Source organism: Sinocyclocheilus grahami, unplaced genomic scaffold, assembly GCF_001515645.1.
Source record: "Sinocyclocheilus grahami isolate Dianchi unplaced genomic scaffold, SAMN03320097.WGS_v1.1 scaffold36.1, whole genome shotgun sequence".
NCBI lineage: Eukaryota > Metazoa > Chordata > Actinopteri > Cypriniformes > Cyprinidae > Sinocyclocheilus > Sinocyclocheilus grahami.
This window is the reverse complement of record NW_015505215.1, coordinates 2,656,183-2,680,761: the sequence shown is the minus strand read 5'-3', so window position 1 is coordinate 2,680,761 and position 24,579 is coordinate 2,656,183. Positions and strand designations below refer to the sequence as shown.

At 37.0% G+C, this 24,579-nt stretch overlaps 2 protein-coding genes across 5 annotated transcripts in view; both read right to left on the bottom strand.

Annotated features, from left to right (window-relative positions):
- The window catches only part of LOC107581569 (dynamin-binding protein), a 48,903-nt gene extending 38,480 nt beyond the window's left edge, over nt 1-10,423 (bottom strand). For 2 of the 3 annotated variants that reach the window (XM_016267172.1, XM_016267174.1), the window contains exon 1: nt 10,091-10,423. The gene's annotated coding sequence lies outside the window, so the exon portion shown is untranslated. Of the gene's footprint in view, nt 1-1,251; nt 1,268-10,090 lie in introns of those variants that run through there. The other variant, XM_016267173.1, reaches the window with a different exon arrangement.
- Nucleotides 10,424-13,557: 3,134 nt separating this feature from the next.
- Nucleotides 13,558-23,861, bottom strand: cpn1 (carboxypeptidase N, polypeptide 1). 2 transcript variants are annotated; one of them, XM_016267182.1, is made up of 9 exons: nt 23,329-23,860; nt 20,909-21,105; nt 20,116-20,271; nt 17,253-17,429; nt 15,496-15,607; nt 14,736-14,875; nt 14,219-14,318; nt 14,016-14,134; nt 13,558-13,933 (listed from the first exon to the last, which is right to left on the bottom strand). In XM_016267182.1, the coding sequence occupies exons 1-9, from the start codon at nt 23,735-23,737 to the stop codon at nt 13,817-13,819; spliced, it is 1,527 nt and encodes a 508-aa protein (XP_016122668.1). In that variant the 5' UTR covers nt 23,738-23,860; the 3' UTR covers nt 13,558-13,816. The 2 variants fall into 2 exon arrangements, with proteins under 2 accessions (XP_016122668.1, XP_016122669.1); XM_016267183.1 differs by lacking the exon at nt 17,253-17,429 and having other exon boundaries at nt 23,329-23,861.
- Between the last annotated feature and the right edge of the window lie 718 nt (nt 23,862-24,579).

Below are 24,579 nucleotides of genomic sequence, written 5' to 3'. Positions count from 1 at the left end.
AATTGTTTTAAATGCCACAAGTGAATTTAGGGATCACAACATTATAATGTACAGAATACAAATGGTGGTTCATTCTGAGATTTTTATTATATTTAACAGTCTTATTAAATCATTTTATGTCAGCAAAGATAATCTAAATGTAAAAACAGGAAATGAGCATGCACAATTAAATATACAATACTACTGACTAATACGATAAACAAACAAACTAACAAAAAATCTCTACTTTCCTACAGCAATCCACCCAGTCCATTTCCCCAATAAAAGCTCATTCTAATTCTAAAACCATGAACAATAAGAAATCATGCCCTGCTGAATCAATGCTGAAATTGTTTTAATGACATAATCACATGTCAGTGCTAGGAAAGGTTCATTTGAATTTTAAGGTCATCGAGAATATGAAACAGAAATGATGAGTAAATCTCAGGCTAATAAATAAAGATGAATGAACAAAGCAAACCAGTGAAAGAAAGAGAGGGTCTCTGTATTTGTGTGTGAGTGAGACACTTGGCACTGGAGTGACAGTGGTGGTATAACGACAGACAGCTTTGTAAACACTCACTCTACAGTCTGTCAAAGGGGTCACACACTCTCTCTCACACACACAAACAGCTGGTGTTAAGACAAAGAAGCAACTGTGCATCAGACGAAAGATTCAGTATTGAGGATTAATGACGTAACATCGCTGTTGTTTATCTGTGTTTGTGCAGGACACGTGCTGCCGTCGCACTAGATCAAACCTACTAACACAATGTATTTCTCTTTGCTTCTCATCACTGAATAAACTGACTTTGGTATAAACCTCTTTTTCATGATAAGGTTTTTCTCCTAACCAGCTGTGACCCCAAGACAAGACAGAGTGAAATCTCACTATTCCAAAATCCTGCTCCACATAAACTGCATATCAAAGATGACATGATGTGTCAAATGTTACTTTCATTCTAAGATTTTTAGGGTATTTCAGACTAAAACTGGATATTCAATGAGAAAAACTTATGTACAATGAACAGTGTTGTCTCCATGACAAATTGCTAACTTAATCTCGAACTTGCAAATTGTTAACTCGGTTTAAAATTTTAAGTCAAGTGGACAAAATGTTGAGTTTACACATAAAAACAAGTTAACTGACATGTAATAATGAATCATCACATGAAAAACAGGAAAATGTATTAAGAAAGTAAATAGGGTCAATTTTCATTTCATGTTGTTGAATTTAATATCAAAAATATATTCTGACTGACTGTGATTTACCTGTCACACAACATTTCACTTTCATTGTGGACAAATTACGTGCTGGAATCCTGTTGAGTGCCGCCAAGTTTAAAACCCCAGCTAAAGCCCACCCACACATTTGTCTTTGCCCTGGTGTACAGGAAGTGTACATATATCATCCCTTTCCAAACTCTGATAAAGCATTTACGTCTTTGTCCTTTCTCTTTCTGTATGATTCGCTGTCATGATGAGTAGCTGTGATCCAACCCTGGATGGAGTCTAAGTGAAAACATCCTTTCCTTGGCCGCACGTCAACCGTCTTCCTCATCCCTCTCCAGATCCAAGACACTCCCTCAAAAACTCTAACCATCCATTTCCCCTTTTTCCAATTCTCCTGCAGTGTTCCCTCTCTGGAACCCGATCTGCTGACCACCTGTTTTTATTTATTGAACAGGTCCGATTTCATGCCAACAATAGGAGGGGATATGCGAAGAGCTGGTTCGCTCTCTGCCCCTCTCTGCTATTGCAACACACATTCAGGACTGGAAGCTTCCATATTGTGGCATTGTTCTGTTGCTTTTTATATTATTGTTGGGTGTTTACAGCGCTGGCATTGTGTGTGCCCACAGTCAGGCATGTGAGCGTTGCATCCATTTAAATGCATTCATTTCAAAATAGCCCTAAATGTGGATCATTCTAGATGAGCTCAAACTAATGTGGCTCCTGTCACAGCATGGGAGTAAATGAAGCAGATTTCGAACAGATCATGGTTGTGTGGGTAGTAATAAAGTCATGCAATAAAAACAAGAAGCGGTAAGGCTAATACAACTCCAATGAAAGAGGATATATATTACGGGGTGTGGGCTGTGTCCGAAACAGTCAGTCAATTACTTAACAGAAAGGGTTTTTGTATGAAGGTACATTCTAAATGTGGTTCGCAAGGTTTTCAAGAAACCTTAACATCACATCTAATGATCAAGAACCAATTCAAGTGAGCTTTAGAGATAACCATGCAAATATTTAATGAAATGTTTTCTCAGTAAAATTGAAATCATTAATAAAAATGAAACAAAACACACAACCATGATCCGACCCAGAATTATGTCTTATTTTGCAACCTACACAAAATTCATCAATTTGTTCAGCCTGACACATGCTCGTACTTGCATAATAACAAGTCAAAATGTAAGAAAACATATTGTTTCAAGGCAAAGACATTTTCAACTCTTCAGTTCTACATTATTCTATTCTCTAATTCAAAGTAATAGCCCAAAAATGACAATTTAGGAGAAAATATAGACTGCTCTTTTCCATCCAATTACAATGAACAGGAATGAAGCTTTCAAGCATCAAAAAGGACTCAAAAGCACCATGAAAATATCATTAAATTGGTCCATAAGACTCCTGTACTGTATATTTTTCTGAAGCTCTGAAAAACAATGTGAGAGAAACAGACTGAAATTTAAGTTTTAATCCAAGGAAAACTTGACATGAGTGAAGTAAACGCTGTCTGATTAATGAACAAAACATTTTTTGTCAGATCTTTTTAATGAGACAGGTGATATGGTTCACAAAACTGGTCTGAAGCTTTAGCTTAATTATTAAAGCAGTATTCATGTCATTTACACTTTTTTTAACCTCTGTTTTTCTCAATGCTTCTGCTTTGCTTCTCAGTAATTTAAGACAGCAGAGCTAAAGCCCTCTCTTTCTCTAAACATTTTTTTGTACGGCTCTTCTCAGAGCACCCAAACTTCCTCATTACATCACTTTCTCTGGGTGCCATGTTTCAAGGCTGACGAGGATGGGACATGTATCTTTGGCAGGTTCCAGTGGAGTTTTATGGGGAAATCCAAGGTTCACAAGAAACCATGCACTGGGAACTTTCCCTACACAAGCACTGTGTCTTGATGGACACGGTCGGTTACTGTGGAGACCCAGAGGTTTGCAGGTCTGTGTGAGAGAGGACTTTCTGAAATGTCACATTCTCCCAGACACACCTCCCCCCACAAACACAACCTTGAGAGGCTGTTCTTTATTTACAGGCTATGCTCCTACAGCATCTAATGAGACTACTGGACTACGGCCCACCGCTGAGTCTTAAAGAAGCTCAAATGATTTGCAAAGAGGAATGGTTTTTCCATAGAACAAGAAAAAGCAAGACAAAACTATCAAACAATTATCAAGAAGTCTTTTGAAAGAATGTGAAACACCTAAAATTGCCACCAGGAAGCCCCTTTTCTAACAGCAATGTTTCCTGTTACCGTTTATGAAGTTCAGAGCCATTTGCATTAGTGAAATAAGGATCTGAAACAAGTTAATATTACTTTACATGGTGACTTACGGTCACTGTTTAAAAGAAAAAAAAATACTCAGAAGCATAAAAGATGTTAGTTGGCACTAGGGGTGTGAATCTTTGAGTAAACCGCTCATCAGTTCGATCCACAGGTTTTCGATTTAAGAATTCCATTTATTGATTAAATTAGATTCAATTTTATTCACAATTCATAGGTTTTAGATTTGATTCAAGAATTATTTATTATTATTTTTTTATTATTATTATTATATACTGTATTATTATTATTTCCCAATAGGATTTGGAATTACAATTCACAGGTTTTTGATTCGATTCAAAAACAATTTGATTCGACTCACAATGGAATTTATTTTGATTCAGTTCTATTCACCATTCATAAGTTTTCAACTGGAAGCAAACTAAAACTACTCCAAAGAGACAAAAATACAGAACTTTAAAATGTACCACACATAATACTGTTTTGACTTACTTTGTCATTTAGACAACACAAAGCACTGACACACTGAGAGAGGTGTCATTTAGATCCATGTGAAGCTGGCTATGGATAGAACAGTGATATAAACTACAATCTGGCTCTTACAAACACAAAAGAAGAATCAAAATAAATTCCATTGTGAGTCGAATCAAATTGTTTTTTAATCGAATCAAAAACCTGTGAATTGTAATTCCAAATCCTATCGGGAAATAATAATAATACAGTATATAATAATAATAATAAAAAAATAATAATAAATAATTCTTGAATCAAATCTAAAACCTATGAATTGTGAATAAAATTGAATTGAAATTGACGTTTGACAATTTTTTATTATTTGCTGATGTGTGCTTGATGTACAAACTATTTCATGATCTTGCACCACCACCTCTTAAACAATGTGTGACTTTCTGTAAGGATAATATCAGGCACACTAGGTCATCAGTTAGAGGTGATTGTTCAACTAAATTTAAGAAAACTGTTTTTGGACAATCAGCTTTTTCAGTTAGAGCAGCAGAAAGATGGAATTTAATACCTGTTAATATTAGAGAGTGTACAACATTTAGTATTTTTAAAACTACGCTTAAAGTATGGCTTAAGGAAAATCAAATATGTGATCATTGACTTGGTTTTGTAATTTAATGGAGTATGATGTGATATTGTATGTGTTGTGTGTACTGTATTATGTGTGACTTAATATTGTAACTTTGTAACAACATCCTGCCCAGGGACTGCAGATGCAAATTAGCTTTATAGATAACTCTGGCACAACACTGTTGTTGTGCGTTGTCCCTGTACAAATAAATTGAGAGAAAAATATATATATATATAAAAAAAAAGATCATCCCCCACGGGCCACAGCTCATTGTCTTCTCAAAAACCATAAAGAAAGGACAACATAGACATAGACCCTCCAAATGTCACATACATCTCAGATTCATTTCAACTGTGCTTGCCTTGTATCACCTCTGGTGTGGTGTTGCAAGTAGCACGTATGTGTCACAGGGTTGTAACGGCATGAGATTTTCACGGTATGATAATCGTCTCAGAAAATATACCAGTTTCACGGTTATCACGGTATATATTAAACAATAATTCTTATCAGTAACAATGACTCTTAAAAGAACAAGAACAAGTTATTTGAGTGAACAAATCCTTTATTACAACAAACTTGAAACCATTTTAATGAAAGTATTGAAGTCTCCCTTCTAAAAATAAATAAATAAATAAATATCATATAAATAATATAAATGTATAAATAATAAATAAATTAAAAAACAATAAAAAAATAAAAAACAATAAAAAAAACACCTTATGTATATTTATATCACACTTTAACATTTTAATAAATGTTTTTAAATGTTTTTAAATGAAAATTTACAACTCCTTTTATTTTTGGCAAAGTTAAAACATGGAGAAACATGATATTCCTTGAAAACAATGTTTAAATAAATTATTTTATTATAAAGAATATTATTATTGTTGTTATTATAACTTTGAAGTACATTGTACAATGCTAATATATTTCTGTCATAATTTCAAATTAAATCGAACTTTTATTTTGATGGGTTGTAGTGGACCTTTGCGTTTCAGTGTATTTGACAATGGTTTTTCTCAAATAAAACTAGCAAATGTTTATTTACGTTTTCTCTCAGAGCAGCTCTGCTGATGTTCATGTTTATGTATCTTAGACACTGAAAACACCATTTATGTATGCGTACTTCAGTATGCAGTAGATAAAACGGTGCCACTCAGAGACATGCAGAAACAAGCAGATTATTCATATAGCAGTCTCTTTCCACTTTCATATTCACAGACGCATATCATAACTACTTTCGATTTATCCATCTATCAGATTGCGTGTTTTACGTGACATCCTCGTTATACTGTAAATGCCATGTTCACAACTGCACTGGGATTCCCTCTGCTTCACGGAAATCATACGGCCTTAACTAATAACTTGTTATTAATGCGACATATCTTTATCTGCACAGAGGGATGGTGTCTGCGAATATGAGCGAAGATGTTGGATCTATTGCCTGCTTTTGCAGCCACTTTGTGTCCACATTTTTTGCAAATTGGATCCGTCCTCAAGGACAACCATGCGTTCGTTTTTTTAAATATCCGAAGTATTCCCATACTGCAGATATTAACTTTTTTTTTCGGCGGGGATGGAGATTAGATATTATCTGTCTCTGTCATTTTCTCCGCTGCATGTGTGTGTAATGTTAAGCAGCCAAGTGAATGAAGAGTGAAGCAGCCGAGCGGAAATATGTTGCATGTGCGCGGGTGAGATTTTTTTTCATTCATTTTTTTTTTTTAACCGTAGATATGCAAATGTTTACGGTATGATTACCGTGCACGCTCAAACCGTGATAAACCGTCATACCCGGTATATCGTTACAACCCTAGTCACATGACTTGGCCTCACATGACTTCCATTCTGTACCCTAATCTGACAAGTTCAACTCTTCTTTGAGTTAAATAGAGGAGGTCATGTGCAATATGAGCAACACAAGGTCCCAAGAACACAGCTGGTGTTCTAGACCAGTGTTTCCCAACCTTTTTTTAGTCGCGGCACCCTTTGGAAATTTTAACAAACTTGTGGCACCCTACAAAATTAATTGTCACAATATTTGAATTTCTAACTTCGATATGATAATTTGAAAAGTATAGATATTCGGTACAACAGGGAAGAACTGCAGAATATTATGTCATTTAAAAAAAATTGTCCATCAATGGTGGCAATCAGTAGGCTAATTTCTAATGAAGAGACCAATTTATATGACAGATTTTAATGTAGCATTTTATTCATATGTAAACATTATTTAATTACCATTATAACTAGCTATCTCACAAATTTTTGCTCACTCTGTGTTTTTTTTATTTTACAGTGGGGTAATTTTGGTGCAGTAGCACGAGATAGCTTGATTTCAAACTTTGAATTGAATAAAAAATGACAAGTAAGCAGTCAGTAATAAAATAAGAACAAATAAAGAAATTAATAATGATAGCACAAATAAAAAATAACGACAGGCCTTCGAATTAAATAAATAGCTTTTTAGTGTTTCAGGTAGGTCTAACAGTAGGGTTAAGATATTGAACTTTTTTATTTTTACCAATTATCCAAATAATATTTAATCCTAGAAAGCCATTATTATCAGAACACGTGAGCATAACATAGTGGTTAGCAGATCACATGAACGTATATGCGAGTGGAGCGACTGAGCGATCGCACACGCATAGAGCAGGATAATACGCGGAGCGTCACACCACGTGAAACCTGAGTGGTGAACTAATTTCCGTCAGCTGAAATTTCGGTGCATCTCGAATTATTGGCGACATCAGAAATGGATATTATATAATAGATGCTTTTTTGAACATTTTAGCAATTTAAAAATATTAAAAAAAATTTTTTTTTTTTTACACGGCACCCCGGTTGGGAAACACTGTTCTAGAAAAATGGCAGTCATCAGTTGTTGCATGATTCATAGTATCTGCTGAATCTGAATGGTGCACATGACATAAAACAAACTGATATCAATTACAGTACATGGACTGAGAGATGCATTGTAAGCTTACTGTGGAGTCAAAGCGTCTCAGGAGACAATGATGCTGTCTCATACGGACAATGCCAAATCCCTATTCCCTGATAATTTTAGATGAGATTTTTCCAACGTCAGTTGTGGCTGGAAATGAATGTCAAGAATGTTCCCAAATTTCTTTTCTCTGGACTACAGTGGAGTGTAGTGAAGTCGCTACATGTTATGAACATAACCTGCACTTCAGCAAATCGAATCAAAATGACATCTGGTGATGGGGGCAGGTCAAAAGCAGCCGGTGTAAAATCACAAATATAATTTTGAGAGGCAGGTGATGTTTTGCAGGACAGCTGTAGTGCATCAATGCATTCGCTGTCATGTTTCAGATACAAGCCACTTCTTATAATATCAACATAACAAGACTCGAATGACAAGCGTGGACAGGGAATACTACTGCTGAATATAGTAACAATTCAAACACTCCACATGCAACAAGGAACGTAGTCTCATGTTGGTTTTCTAAAACCAGACCTACACACTGATGGAGTATTTTTAATATACTTTATTTAATAGCTATATATTCAAAGGAGCTGCTACAAGAAAAATAACTGCTACAAGAACAGCTTATTCATACACTGATCTCTCTCTATATATAATTTTATATTTAAAATGTTATAATATTTATTTATTACCCTTTTTGTTATACATACAATTGTTGTACAATATGTTATACATTCAATTTTACATATAATACCTTCCTTGATTATTTTACATTTCATTCTAGGTCCAATTAATACCTTGCAGTACCAGAAAAATGGATACAGTATTTAATACCTGTGCGATATGCAAAATATGGTTATTTCCTCAACACTATAAGATAATGATCTTATAGTGATCTGCTCACTACACTGTTTATGTTTTATTTTATTTTAATTTACAGTGATGATGAAGTTTCAATAAATGTAGCTGAAAATCAGTTGGAAACCATCCTATAGTCTCAATTCATTCACTGACAATGATGCCTGTCAACACTTATTTCTCATTACAATAATAAATAATTCAAACATCATTTTTGTATCTGATGATGCTGACCCATAGGGAGTCACTGGCAAGGAAACTGAAAAAAATGGCAGCAGAATACTCTGAATAATTTAAAATAATTAGGCTACTTGCTAAAGTTTTTTTATTAGTTTTGTAGCCTGGTTTGTCCTGTTAGTGTTAACATCAGGATGTCAACATCTACTGAAAGCTCCAAAGAAAAAAGGCCTAAACCGGTTGCACAGGTACTAACTGTATCAGTGATGTCTGAATGACAAACAACACAACAATGTTTGAGTACATCGGATTACAAAACAGACAATTAAGAGCACTCCGTTAATCTCTATGAGTAAATACAGCACCGTTACGCTGCCCAACACCTATACAAGTGTATTCTGAGCTGATGAATAGCACACATAGTTTGATTTAGGTGAATGAATAGTGTCTCAAAGTCTCCTGCAGCAAGAGAGACAACTGACAACAGTTGCCATCTGACAGATGACAAGAATCAAATTGGCTTGTTGTCCTATAAAATATTTGCGGTTACTTTTCAGTTTGATTGATATGAATATTTATGCTTTACCACAGTTGCCACAGAGTCACCATATCTGAACAAATGATTCATGCTTTCCTGCAGATGTAAGCACACCTAACTCTGCTTAAAAACCCATCATTGTCTAAGATGGTCTGCTGGTCTCCAAGTTTGTTCCGGTTGGTCTGTTTGCTGATTTGAGCTACTTTAGCTGGTCAGGAAACCAGGTTGTCAAACATTTAGACACGCACGAAACCAGCTTACCTTCAGCCTGGCCAGGCTGTGAAACCATCATCTTATACCAGCAAAACATCTTAAGCTTTTTCTTTGTATATTTAGTTCACTGAAGCATTTCACTGGATGGACCACCTGAAGGAATACGCCCCCCTTCACTGAACTACTCAATATTTTGTGTATCACGCTCAGCTTTTTGGTCATTAACGACACTTATAACTTACAAAAGAGACTCCCTGACACATACAGTAACCTGTTGAAAGAGCCACAGAACGAATCAATTCAAAAGATTCGAATCACTAAAAAGAATCGAATCCACACTACTGGCGGATAATCGTGTTTTATGAAGGAAAAAGTAAACAGATAGAAATGCTAGACGACACTGGACAAATACATGCCACGAAATTCCCTCAGCACCGCTATTTATGAAAAAAAAAAAGTTAAAATATTTGTAAATAAAAAACACTAACATATTCAAACAGAAGACACAATGTTAAAAAGCGGATAATCGTGTTTTATGAAGGAAAAAGTAAACAGATAGAAATGCTAGACGACACTGGACAAATACATGCCACGAAATTCCCTCAGCACCGCTATTTATGAAAAAAAAAAAAGTTAAAATATTTGTAAATAAAAAACACTAACATATTCAAACAGAAGACACAATGTTAAAACTGAACCACTCGCGGTAGCCGAGGCTACCCACGAGCTAAATACAGAATTAAATACAAGATTCCACTTACCTGTGTGATCACAAATGCCCTCAATGCGATTAGACTGAGCTGCTGAAAAGGCTTAGGTTAACTAAAAACTGACAGCAAGAGAACTTTCACTATCCAGTGGACGCTCGTGCGCGTTTCCCTTCTGCCATTAGCTTTGTATCGTTCAATGTTGTTTAGAAATCAAACGTAAGATAAGGGCAACAGGCGTTTCTCCCGCCTTTCATTACTTGGCTCACACGTTGCAGTTGATCCGATCCCGACGGTCATCTACGCCACGTTGGGATCAGCTGTCATCCCAATGGAAGTCCCAGCAGGCTGATCTTCACCTCCCTCCATGCTGACACCAACATCAACACACCTCCCTCTGCTGACACCAACCCCGAGCGCAGGGCTGCCTTCAACGTGCCTGAAGGAAATTCCCACTAAACTATAACACAAGGTATTACGCTTATGTTGACTCTTCAGCGTTTACAAACGAGGGAAATAATCCAGTGAAATTACAGTCTAACGTTAGTACCAATCTGAAACAAACGGATAACGTTGTTGATATTTTATTCCACTGTCTGCGTCGTATAAAGGCAACCTGAAGTCAAACGGGATGTCATATTATTATGTGATCTTAGTGTGTGATTTTTAAAAATTGTGTGTGATTTTTAAAATTTTAACTAAATTTTTAACAAAAGATTATGAGTGTCTGTTCATCTCTGGGCACTCATGGCATGTAGACTTTTAGAAAATAAACGAAAATACTTAAAACACACTTTTCACACTAAGAATTTGTCCACTAACATTTGTGGACATGCATGCACCTCAGGAGAATTCTGTCATTTTTATGGAAGTTATGAACATTTGCTATATCTACCACAGCTCAAATTATTTATTGTGTTTGGTAAATTAAATTTTAGCATATGTTTTAAATAAACATTTAAATAAATAAATAAAATGTTTAAACTTTGCATAATTCGACAAAATTACATCAAACGCACTTGAAAAATACTTTTATTAACTTGAAAAACTCTAATAGGGCAAAACTGTTTGTTGCATTGGAAATTACTTTTGTTTGGGGAAAAATATTTTCACAAAAGAAATATTGAAATGGCTTATGTATATTTGTTTAGGCAATCCATGTCTGGGGGCATGGGTATGTGACAAAAAGCATGTAAAAAGTAGCAATAAAACGTTTCTTAACAAAAACATGATATAACAAAAAGAAAAATGTTTTACCAGTTTTAATAAAATCAATCCTTGGAATGTAAAAGTACCCAAAGTTGAAGAAACACCATTATATTGTCTACTGTTCAGCTACAGAGGTTAAAACTGTCTGATTATGGTTTCAAGGCTCTCTGAGATATTCTGCATTTGATGATAGTTGGTGGAAAAGACAGCTTTATTGCTTTGTGTAGACTAGTGTCAATATTATGGTTACAAGGAAACATAATGTATTAAGCGCTGTCAGAAGTAAGGTTATTTTTTGCTGTGTCTGCATTATAGCCATGACTTCCTTATATACAGAAACAATGAAAGGAAGCTGCCTGTGGGGCCCTTGTTTGTAAGGTAGTGCAGAATTGTTACGTCAAGTCTTGACCTGTAAATAACACACCCATTATTCTGTGCACAATCCAGTCATCACCAATTCCTGTCACCTGACTAGGATCACTTGACTCAGATTCCCTTATAAATTCGGTTACAAAGCTGAAGCCAAGTGGGCATCCACTAGAGTGAGGGCAGATAATAACAGCTGCTGTGTGGGTTCCATTGTCGCATTCAGCTCTGTGTTGTAAGCCACTCTGACACAACATGCCCACGGCATCTATGAGAAAATGCCAGATCTGTCATATCCTGGAAGCATGAACAGCTTCTGTTGTCCTCTCCTACTGTGACATTTTCATTGAGAAAGACCATGTGAGCTTGAGCTTTTTGTTGCCAAACTTGCCATTCATTCTTGTTGATCTATTCATGAACTTGGTGTCACTGAAGCATTCTCATTTACAATGAAATCCTGTCACTTCATTGTATGACTGTTCGGACAGTTTATTCATGGACTGTAAATGACAGAATGTTGATCTTCTGATTTGAAGGAAGCCACTTATAGTTGGTATGAATCATCATTTTTCTTGGCACACTTTTTACACAAAACTTCCTTCATTTTCACTCTCATTGACAACGCAGCTCTCCAAACATCATTATTCTTAGTTATGAGAGATTAAGTATGGCTCATATTTTCCAGCTGCAGAGGCTTCTAGTCCTCGTGCACAACATTCCTGAAGTACATTTTCCATTTTTCCTGTTATTCAGAGGGCATTGTGATTCTGTTTGTGTTTGATAACCAGGCAGAACACAGGAAAATATTAGCAATGTTTATTTTATAAAGTAAATGCATTCACTGCAGAATTGAAAACATGGAATGATCAGTTATTATATATTATTGAGTCTGTCTATCTTTGAATGTTCTTGTACTATTCAAGAAGATCATACTGAATACTATATAGTTAATGCATTTTCTGGTATTAAAAAAACTAAATTATAGTTTGTATACTTTTTTAGGCTACAGGTTTTATAAGAAAAATTTTGGCGAGCACAGTTTCTTTATTTTGGTGTTTTTCGTGTTGAAACGGAAAGTTGGAGTAGGATATATCAAAGGGAATTTTAGCTCTACTTAATGTATGTCATGCTGCTTTTTGTTACTGTGTTTTCTGTTATATTCAACACTTTTGAGCAGAGTAATAGCAGTGGCCTGACTATACCACTACAGCACTGACCCCTAGTGTTCCTTTAGCTGCAATAAACATGAGTATGCTTACAGTTGAGAATTTAATAAGAATGAGATTCTTGATCTTCAAATCTATCTCTACCACATCAGCACTTTACACACATGGTTGTAGAAAAAGTGCTGATGTCCTTTATGTGACTTTTACACTGGTATGTACTCGAGTTAGCAGATGACTATCTATACAGCCTTACATACTCCTGTTTTAATTTCAGCAAAGAACTTCACCTGAACTGCTTTATGGTATTCAATTTAAATTAAGAGTTTAGGATGTCCACGGATCATTTCAGTAAATCTGTACTTTGCATGCAAATTGCAAACTAAAATATGCCTTGTTTAATCAAACATCACATATTGACATTTAAAAATCATAAGAAAATATATCCATGTGATAAAATTGTTTTTATCACAGTGTGTACACCGTATACTTTCTTGAAAATTTCAATACAGTTTTACAAAATTCACACATGCTCATTACATTACACATTAAACATGTTTTTTCCTAAAAACAACAATTGTCCAAAGAATAGATAAAATTACCAATCTTAGTATCTTTCAAATGATAAAATGTTTATTTTATTATTATTCACATGAGATAGTTAATCTTATACTGATCGATCTCTTATCATATTCAGACATAATTCCCAGTAACAGTCCATCTAAATGTCTCCATTAATCTGATCAATTTCTCATAGACAGAGAAATATATATATCTGTTTCCTTTTTTACAGTACATTACTTTTTCCTGTTCCAAGCCGCTATAAGACATACATATATATTTAAGTTCCACAAGAACATGAGAGCAAAATATGGATTTCACAATGAAAAACACACGTTTATGCATTTACAAACAACAGAGAATCTACATGATATAGTAAAGTGAGGTTCGTCACAGTGAGAGTCCATGTTTCCCTTGGTTGTTCATCAGTTTAAAAAGCAAAGACTTGTTTTGTCTATGTCGAGGGAAGAGTTCTTGCTCTTTATCTTGGGCCAAGGTTGGTCGGAGGAATTTTAGCCGTTGATGAACCTTTCTTGTTGGGATAACCTTTAATGTTCAAGTTTGTCCCTTTTGGTTGAACTTTCAAATAGAAATGCAACTGGAAAGAAGAACAAAAAAATGTTAGACTATTATTGAAAAAAGTCACTAATGAATAGTGTATTTGGGATGTTGTTTATCACCTGTACAGCTTCAGCCGGTCCCACTGTTACCATGCTGGTAAAGGGTTGGTATCCTAGTGCAGAAGCCGTCACTGTGTAGGTACCCGGCAAGAGCAGACGGAAATAGTCTCCATCCGTTCCTGAAACAGCATCAGATACATTAAATGAAGTATTCAAGCATGCACTTACTAAAAATCAGCTTTTAAATGTAGAGCAATGCTCACCGCTGGTGATATCATGGTTTATGCCTGCAACAGAGATCACGGCATTGCTAATTGGGTTGTTGTTCTCATCATAGACCATGCCTTTAATCCCATGGTGCACCTGGAGGACAGGAGACAGTCCAGATATATGTCAATTAAGCTTTCGGTTACAGCCAGGCACTGCACTCAGAGTGGTAAACCGATTCCATCCATTACTTTAAATGTGCTGGCGAGCAGTGTAGTGTTACTTGAACTCACAACGAGACCCCTGAAGCTCAATATCAATTTCACATTAAAAGTATCTAGGGACAGGTTCATTACCTGTTAGTGCCATGGAGAACCAATTTGTCCTTCTTACCTGTGTTTGCTAGAATACTGGCCTCCTTTTTCCTTGCTTTTGAATGCAAAGCTCTCTCTCAATTTGCTACATGTTTTGAAAGCAGAAATGGAGTTTGAACTTCTACTTGTTTCATTACAGGCAGAGAGAGCTGAGACTAAAACAGTGAAACAGTCAAATGTGAGAAGAGGTGTTCCTCACTTGCTCCATGTAGGACACCAGAGCCTCTCTGTTGGCAAGCCACTCACTGGCTAGAGCTGTCGCTGGAGGAAACTTATCACAGCTGAGCTCCAGAGTAATCTCAAAGCAGTTTGTGTGGAGGTAGTTGAAGTCCTGCATCCCTTCAGAGACACGGAGCAATAATTATTCTTAAATCACACATTAAAAATGTATTACATACAGCACAGTGTTGGCAAGGGTCAGAAATGAACCAGGGTCGGAGTCAAAAATGGCACAAAAAATATTTTTTATATATATTTTACTTATTTTTTAGATCAAACATTTCATTATATGTTGTTAGAAAAAATGTAGTTAAATTCATATTTTCAAAAAAAACTTTCACTTATGAAAAACCTCCATGTGTGCACAAAATATGAACAAGAACTTTGTGTGTGCACGGCAAACTGTTCACATGCTCATGCTTGACCATTTTCTGCTGTATTTTTTTCTTATGCACATGTCAGAGTTTTAAGTTTCATTTAAGTTTTGTAATATGACCTCATAAATTTAAATGTAAGATTCATTTTAAAATCAATTTAAATATTGCCCCAAGAAGTTAATTTCTGACTGGCACACATACTGGTGAAAATCTCTAAACCAGAAAAAAATCTTGTTTCTTTTAAGATAAAAGTGCTTGTAATTCCCAAATTTCAACTAAATTACAAGGCTTCTAGATGAGTCAAAACCACAAGCCTTGTTGAAGTAATTGAATGAGAGCTGTGGTATGTAAAATATAACCCACCCTTAGACAGAGAGTACCAGCTGGCTCCATTTGTGATTCCTTCATCAAAGTAATCACCGCAGTTCCAGCCCTTATGCATCCAGCTGTGGGCATAGGAGTATGTCTTTGCCAACTACACACACATAGTGCACAAACACAAAAATCTGTAAATATTCACTAGAGAATTGTGAAAAGACAACAACAGCCAATTCTTCATTAGTTGAAGTGTGTGATTTCTGTGCAATTACTGTGCTGGGTTGTCAGTCTAAATTGATCTCATTTGGATGGTATTACTGGGATTTTGGACACATTTCAGACATCTTAAAGGGGTCCTATTATGCTTTTTCACTTTTAGTCAGTGTGTAGTGTGTATGTGTGGGCATAAAAAAAGATCTAGAAAGTTACAAATCTCAAAGTCCACTCCAAAGGGAGATATTTCGTTTTTAAAAACTCCCTTTTCAAGAACTACAACGAACGGCTCATTTGGACTACAGCGTTGGTTTCAGGGCTTTGTGATATCACAAAGCGGCTCATTAGAATATCATTAAAAATAATTCCTGCCTACAGAAATTCGAATGGTTGGGGGGTGGGGAGGGGCGAGGTTGTGGTTAGAACGCTTGGTTGAGTGAGTGCATCAGACGAGACGACGAAGAAGAAGTGCTGCTGCAGAGTTAGTGCATCAGAGAAAACCAAGAAGAAGAGCAGCTGCTGTGCTGTAGCGTAAAATTTGCGGCATGTCTAGAACAATTCTTACAAGTACAACACGACGTAGCTGGGTGCCACGGATAGACGCCGAACGGCCCCGCCAGTGTGCCTACACTCATAAAAAATAATGTATTCTAATTTTAAAGACGTGGTGCGACGCTGTTTTTTTCACCTCCATGCCCAAACGTCTTTGTTTGGGCTGAAAATAATGTATTCTAATTTTAAAGACGTGGTGCGACGCAGTTTTTTTCACCTCCATGCCCAAACGTCTTTGTTTGGGCTTTAGAAAGCGGATGATGTCAGGAAACAGTGGTTGCAATTTATTTTTTAACTCTGTTCCTGAGCATTATAACCCCAATTTGCTATTGTGTGCTGCGCATTTTACTGAGAACAGCTTCCACAACACGAGGGAGTATAGTGCCTGCCGGATTCGCCAAAAGCTTTTGTTGAAGGATGGAGCAAGGGGCGTGGCAGTACTGAAACACCGTCTAAGCTGTTCGCCAATCACAACGCACTGGGACAGCTAACCATTCCCAACACATTTTGTTTTTTCGGAAGGCGGACCTTCATCAAAGCCGGAACTAATCGAGCCGTTTGTGCCAGGCTGGGGAGAAAGGTATTTTAATAATGTAAATTATGTGAAAAATAATGAGTTTTTCGAACCACCAAGCATGAGAGCATGTTCTAGTACACCCCCAAAACAAAATCAAGACTTTGTGAAAGAGCATAATAGGACCCCTTTAAGCAAATCTTTTTTTTGTGTGTGTTTTTTTTGGAGCAAGCATCACAAAACGGAATTGCAAAAATAATGACTGCTTTCAAACAGGTTTCACAAACACTCCCCACATCTGCCATTGGTCAAACTAACAAATAAGCCCCGCCCCAAAAAACACACCATTGGTTGAGTCTGTGTTGCCTCTGTAATGGTTTGATAGTGCCTCAGAATCACAGTGATTACACATGTTCAGGGAAATAAACAAAAATGGCTTACTTTTGCTAATTGCTTCTGGACATGAAACTTTTTAGAAAAGTAGAAAATTATACACTGAACATTACAATAAAAAACAACATACCTTTTTGAATATTTTATCATCAGGGGTAGCCGAGTATGTCGTTTTGCCTCTTATTCGGGGCTCACGAGACTTATCAAAGGGGTAGTTGGCGACTACAGCTCCACCGTGGAGGTTAGCCGACAGAACAAAGTTGTAATTCTGCATCCATTTTATCACCGCTAAAGTCTCTGGCTCAACCTGCAAGAACCAAGAATACAGGGGAAAAAAAAACTTTCCGATCAGAAAGCACGCATGCTGTGTGCATTATTTCAGGCTTTGTTTTAAGTTTTTGTGCCATGACACTCCGACAGCGTTCCTACGGCCTTTCTGGAATATTCCTCCAGCTCTGTTATCTGAGAAATATGACATGTGGTAATGTGTCCCACAAGAGGTGAAGGGATAATAAACCGCCACCTGGCCCTGTTGTATTCAGTGAGATCAGTCTGGCCTGCTCCTTGGAGATGGCTGCTGGGTATTGATCCCGTTCGTGCTCTGTTTTGAGGAGACGCTGTATTTATTATGCATGCATCTGTATATATAAACATCCAAGGGTCCCTATGACCTCAGCTGTCACTGAAGAGTCGGGTTTCATGCTGTGAACTCACACAGATGTTTTTCGCCCTGCTTAGCTCTGTGTAGTGCGAAGCCCACGCTGGGGTCAGAGGGTCACGAGCAGGGTTTGATGTGAGAGTGACAACTCACAGAGAAATGATTGGAACGTGTCATACTCCACTGACTGCAGTTCTTCTGTTGTTGTCCTGAGGGATGTCTGGCTGCCAGTAGACATACATACTTCTCCAAAGCTGGAGTTCTCATTTTAGACTGAGGAAAACAAAGAGTTGTTCCTGGAAAGAGCTGTTTAAATTGTATTATTCTGACGCGCTCCAAAAGTCTGGCAATAATTTCATTTTATTACATAAAATCAAAAGAATATTTAATTTTCTGTACTATTTCTCTGCCAATTTCAAATAAGCATATTTGTGAACTAATTTGTACTCAAGGTCAGATGTTCCTGCTTTCACTGAACCACAAGATTTTCTTTGTAACATTCTTAAATCATGATGGATAGCATGGATCCTCACAGATAGGACTGACTTTATGTTACTCTTGTGTTACTCTTATGTTAAGTTGTGAAGGGGTAACCAAAATATTCAGAGCTCATGAAGACTAACAGTAGTACAGGCATAAAAGTCCATTTACACAGGCCAAGGCTCTCTATTTTGTGAAAGGTGGGCCTTTTGGTGGTTGATAGATAGCAGAACGAGAGCTGGGTGGGTTACTGACAGACTAATGGAGAGCTTAATTGTGCTGTCCAACTGTAAAAACAAAAACATTTTTCTTCACAATGCAGGATACTGGCTTTATCCTGTATTTTACTTCAGAATGGAACAGTGACTTTCTGTGTGCATGTATATTGTTAGGGCAGTAAAAAAGTCACCCCATGAAAACATACAGTATACAGAAAGTTCCTGTAGCTCCACTGGTAGAACGTGATGTTAGAAACACCAATGTCATGGGCAGAACGAGCCACAGATAACTTAATCTGGGATTCATTCCCAGTTTTTCACAAAGTTCTAGACATTCCTCATTACTTGTTTTTTTACTTATTAAATATTTTGGATAATTTGAGATTTTTATCCTTTTTTCTTAGTGTCATTCCACAGATTTTTCTCCAAAATCAGTCTGATAATAGGGAATTTCCCAAGGAAATAATGTAACAATATCGATTTTGCCTAGATTTCAGCTCCAATAAAGATTCTTTATTTTTATTTTTAAGTAAAATGTGTTTTTTTGTGCCTATATTTTGATTGAACAGTATAGAAATAGACATAATTAATATTGCCAAATGATGAGATGGTTTCAAAAGAACCTTTTATACATTTTGGGAATCAGACTAAACTGGTTGTTATTTGTGTTTTTGATTCCCTAAAAAGAACTGGTTCATAAAAGTAATGTGATTCATTCACTACTAAAAAAGAATCATCTTATGAATTCATTCGGTTTTAGTATTAAGTTGAAAACTTAAGTTGTGCTGCTTTTGTGAAAACTATGAAACATTTTTTTCCAGGATTCTTTGATTAATAGAACATCATTAAAAAAAACAGCATTTATTTGACGTAGAAACCTTTTGTGACATTATCTGTATTTTTTTGTCAATTCTTGCTGAATAAAAGTATTCATTTCTTTTTTTTTAAGTTTTTAAAAAATATAGATTTTCTACTTAATTAAAAAACAAAAAAACATACTGACCCCAAACTTTTGTCCAGTAGTGTACATAAATGGTTAGCATATGACCTTTAATATATACAAACATTCTGTGTTATCGTAACCCTTGCAAAGTGTATCATATTGTCTAAACATCTTTCCGCACTTTCATATCACTACACAAGTTGCATAACTAATTGCTTGGCTGACCCCTCCCACTCATTCCATTCTGAACAGACAGTGTCTCCTCTCCTACAGCAGTGTATGTGACACTTGATGCTCACCTGTAGTTCAGCATTTATTTGACGAAGAAACCTTTTGTGACATTATCTGTATTTTTTTGTCAATTCTTGCTGAATAAAAGTATTCATTTCTTTTTTTTAAAGTTTTTAAAAAATATAGATTTTCTACTTAATTAAAAAACAAAAAAACATACTGACCCCAAACTTTTGGCCAGTAGTGTACATAAATGGTTAGCATATGACCTTTAATATATACAAACATTCTGTGTTATCGTAACCCTTGCAAAGTGTATCATATTGTCTAAACATCTTTCCGCACTTTCATATCACTACACAAGTTGCATAACTAATTGCTTGGCTGACCCCTCCCACTCATTCCATTCTGAACAGACAGTGTCTCCTCTCCTACAGCAGTGTATGTGACACTTGATGCTCACCTGTAGTTCCCAGTTGTCTGGTAGTGGCAGGTGGTGGTTTTGGCCATTGTGCTTCTCATAGTAGAACATAAGAGCATTCAGATCTGGGAAGTTGCGGTTCAGGTCCATCTCCTTTGAGTTTCCACGTCCCACTAAGTAGCCGTTGAACTCTGGACCCTGTAAATCAGAGAAAAGAGCAAATAATTTCCCATCTTTTAAGTAACCTTTGGGGAAGGATATCACCTTTGAACATTCTCAGTATGTCAGGAGTGAAACTTCCTTGATACCTCAAGTGGTTTATTGTGCTTGTGTGTATTGTGTAAGCGAGTTAGAGCATGTTAAATAAATCCTGTGTGATACTGAGGTGGTTTTCTCTGTTAGTTCATGTCTGGTCCAGTGAGACGCTTGATAACTGGGTGTGTGTGGCCACATTCAGCCACCATTTACTGCTGGACATATAATTAGTCTCGAAGATCAAGGAGGAGTCTGTATTACTGTAATTTTGCATTCTAGATGTGTGAACGTTGTACAGTATGTGTATGGATGCTTTGTTCAAGAAAAAAAATACTTTGTGAGCTCTTATGGTATAATTAGTCTCAAAAGAAAGCGAGCAATGCACTCTGGGATATGGCTGATTCCTTCATAACAAACTGGGGGCCACTAGAGACTTACAACACTCCCACGCCACAGCTGCCACACTGAATAAATAAGTATATACATATGCATGGTCGCGTTCACACAGTTGGTCATGCATTTAGAGAATGCATTAGAGAACTTGTTTTACAATGTAGATTAATTACGAAGCGCTGTATACCTGCCTGGCTGCAACCTCATATCCATCTGGGTTCATCGAAGGAAGGATGTGGATCCGTGTGTCGTGGATGAGGTGCGTGATTCGCTCGTTTCCTGCCCGGTATTCCTCGCACAAGAACTGGGCTAAGTTGATGAGCAGCTCCCTGCCGAGCACCTCATTCCCATGCATGTTCCCTACGTACTTGAACTCAGGCTCCACTGAAAAACACAGGTCAGGTCACCACCAGTCGGGAAGTCATGAGGTCATGGGGGTCACATCCAAGAATAGCATGCAAAAACAAAATCTATGCATGCAGATGAAGCAGTTCAGAAGATGCAACCACATAAATTGCACTAAAGTAATACAAGAATTGCCTACTAAATATTTAAACAGATTTTGTCATAACTTCTCGGTTTCATTCCAACAGGAGAAACTGTACATTTTTAAAACAATGAAAGCAAGTGGAGATATGGTCTCCAGAAAGCACTATATAAAAGTAGTTCATACAACTTATACATTACATTCTTTTGTCTTTTTAAGACATATAAGACTTTTATATGAGGAACAGAAAATATTTATTCACAGAACATTATGGAACGGCATGAGATTGAGTAAATTATGACAGAATTTTCTTTTTTTAGATGATCTATCTCTTTAAAACAAATGAAATAGCTCTACAATGTGCATCTGTGGCGTGCGTTTGAGTAAGATGACACCATAAATGCTAGTTTCAAATATGAATGAATTCAAATTCATAATGTTCCTCCTACAAAAGCTTTCTGAGTGTTTAACAGCGCAGCAGGCCACTCTCATCGAAATTCCTGTCTCACAGCCAGTTGTCAGCACATTATTCACAATTATCTCTTCTAACAAGTACCAGCAGATTTCCGTTTGTTCTTTTTTGATGCGGAAGTGAGTGACGGCGATATCGCAGATCTAATTAGCCACTGTGTGCAGGCAGACTCATCATGGTCTTCCCATTAATCATCAAATAATTCAATTATCAATGCTGTGCCTCTGCTCAAAGAGTCACTAAACGAGTGACCTCGACATTAACACATGAAGTGCAAACACTTTTTGGAATCTAAAGGGTCAGATCACAACAACTTTGCCCACTCTGCTGTACCGGTTCCTGTTTTTGTACTCCATCAGGAACATGTATACATCCTGCAATTCTCTCAGAGGTTTTACCTTTGTACGCATGTTGCCAAGAGAAGCAGATCTTTACATCTGATGGTAAAGATTAATTTGCTTTCGTAAGCTGATTTATTAACTCCTTTTGTTGATGGATCTTAACTACTTCCAGTAGCTGAGAGCGGAATGTGTTTTGAATTTGAGTGAACAAAGAAACAAGGTCTAAAGACTGAAACAAAAAGGAAAATTTTACTGCAGCAGTTGCTTTTTTTGCATCTCGTAAGATATATTGGAGTTCTGAGATATCTTTCATGAAAATAAAGCCAACTGTTGACATACAAAATTAATGTGGATAGCATAGCCTACAGATAGTCTGGTTTCTTCGATAGTTTGATGAGAAATGTTTAAGTTTATGTTGAGATTTCAAACTTTTGATTCCAAACTTTGGTGAATATGAGAACAGTTTGAGAGATTTTTCTCTTCAGGAAATCTAGAAGAGACACATGCAAGATTAATGAGGTCTTGTTCACAATAGAATCATCAATGAGAAGCAGAAGTGTCCATTTGCTCTCTGATTCTAGGAGAAACAATTGAGCTATTAAAGAGTCAGATTTTTCTATCCTGTGGGAAAGTTCTTGCTTCAGATCAAAGATAAGACTGATGTTACACTCTTAAAAATAAAGGTGCTTCACGATGCCATAGAAGAACCTTTTTGTCTAAATGGTTCCATAAAGAACCTTTAACATCTGAAGAACCTTTCTGTTTCACAAAAGCTTCTTTGTGGCGAAAGACGGTTCTTCAGATTATAAAAAGGTAAGAAAGAGATGGTTCTTTAAAGAACCTTTCACTGAATGGTTCTTTGTGGTTCTTCTATGGCATCGCTTGAAGAACCGTTTGAAGCACCTTTATTTTTAAGAGTATAGCTCCTGCCTGCAACAGTTACATATAACACTCACCACATCTCCAGGCATGTACTCCCCCTTAAACCCATTACTGTCCATTCCTAGATGCAATTTATCGTATGTGAGTGTTTGAGGAGCAACAAGATAAATCAAGTTGATGGTCAACATTGGCTGGCCAGACAACCCAGTGAATAACCAGTCAAAGCTTTATTTTAACAATTCTGTTGAGTGCTGTTCTCAGAAAACAGCCCAAATTATGCAATCAAACCCAAATTATTACTTCACCAATCAGCTCTGGCAGCCCTACAGCTTCAGTAGGGACATTTTTCAAACATGCCTGAGTTTGCTTGAGCTACATGCATGAGGAATTGAATGCCTTGGTACAAGAGTAAAGAAAAGACTCACATGCTTCATGGATGCCAGGATTATCACTGAACTCCAGGACATATAGGTGCCGTCCCTCTATGCTGCGACCGATGCTGTAGATGCGAGTGATGTAGGGGCAATCGCTTTGGACGGCAAAAAGAGCCCTCACCATCTCCTCATAAGCATGGTGCTGGAAATCAGATGCCCTGGTCAGCGAAGCCTCAAGCCCCAGAAGCAGCGCCCCAATCCAGATCAGAGAGCTACTTGACAGCATGGTCCCAGACTGCTCCGCAAACAGAGCGCCACTTCTTTTCCTCACTCTCTTTCTCAATCCTGCTCTCCCCGTGTGCCTCCTCCCTCTGGACCTCCTCTCACTCCTGCTTAGAAGAGCAAGTAAGGACGGCCCCTCCTGTCTCTCTCTCTCTCTTGATTTCTTCACTCGTACCATTTGTGTGCGTTTACTCAATTGAGATCACAAATGACACCTCAACTTTGGCTTTACGCTCCTCGCACACTAAACCTCCCCCTCTCGTGTTATTCTGGCAGCACTAGTTGAGCATTTCATTCCCGATGTGTGGTTTGTCTCTGAGTAGCTTTTAAAAGCATGATTACTGGTGATTGAACTAAAGGGGAATAAAAGCAAACAGGAAAGGGGCGAACTGGAGGCTTTATTTTGGGGGAAAGCGATGCGATTAGCATTTACTCAACCACTTTCACTCCAACACTAGCTCATTCATTAACTCAGAGTAAACACACTCGGAGCCCGAGAGGTTAGAGCTTCTACAGGGCATTCTGGGAAAACAGACCATGGGGGACCAAAGGTTTCAAATGAGCGCTGTGGAACTGGCCCCCTGAGGCCCTCACCCCAGTCACCTCTACTATAAACCCCAGGTGCTGCTGTCAGTCACACTCACTACAACTTGCATGTGAGTACGGCAGTTGTTGCTTTGTTACTGAATTTATCTCCATTTTCAATAGCACCACCGATGGAAATGTAACACCTATTGCATCGACCAAACAAGCAGGATGTTTACTCAACTGCCCATGTGTTTGTGTCATTACTGACTTCCCTTGCTTTTGCCAGACCTAGCCATTTGGCTTAAAAGTCACCATGAAATCACAATGCACATTTCTTCTTCTTTTTTTATGGAATACTGCAGTATTTTATTATTGCAGTATTCCATAAAAAAGTATTTAATGTTTTAAACTCATTAACTTCACATTCCCCTTGCAACAACATCTCTTTTTTTGATGACCTGTGCACCGTGTCACTATATATATATATATATA

Excerpts from the sequence above, each read along its gene's own strand:
- cpn1 (XM_016267182.1), bottom strand. The coding sequence starts at position 23,737 with ATGGTACGAGTGAAGAAATCAAGAGAGAGAGAGAGACAGGAGGGGCCG. Across the intron at positions 15,608-17,252 it reads ATGATAAAATATTCAAAAAG|TTGGCAAAGACATACTCCTA; the intron begins GTATGTTGTTTT and ends ATGTGTGTGTAG. Across the intron at positions 14,876-15,495 it reads CTGGTACTCTCTGTCTAAGG|GGATGCAGGACTTCAACTAC; the intron begins GTGGGTTATATT and ends GTGTCTCTGAAG.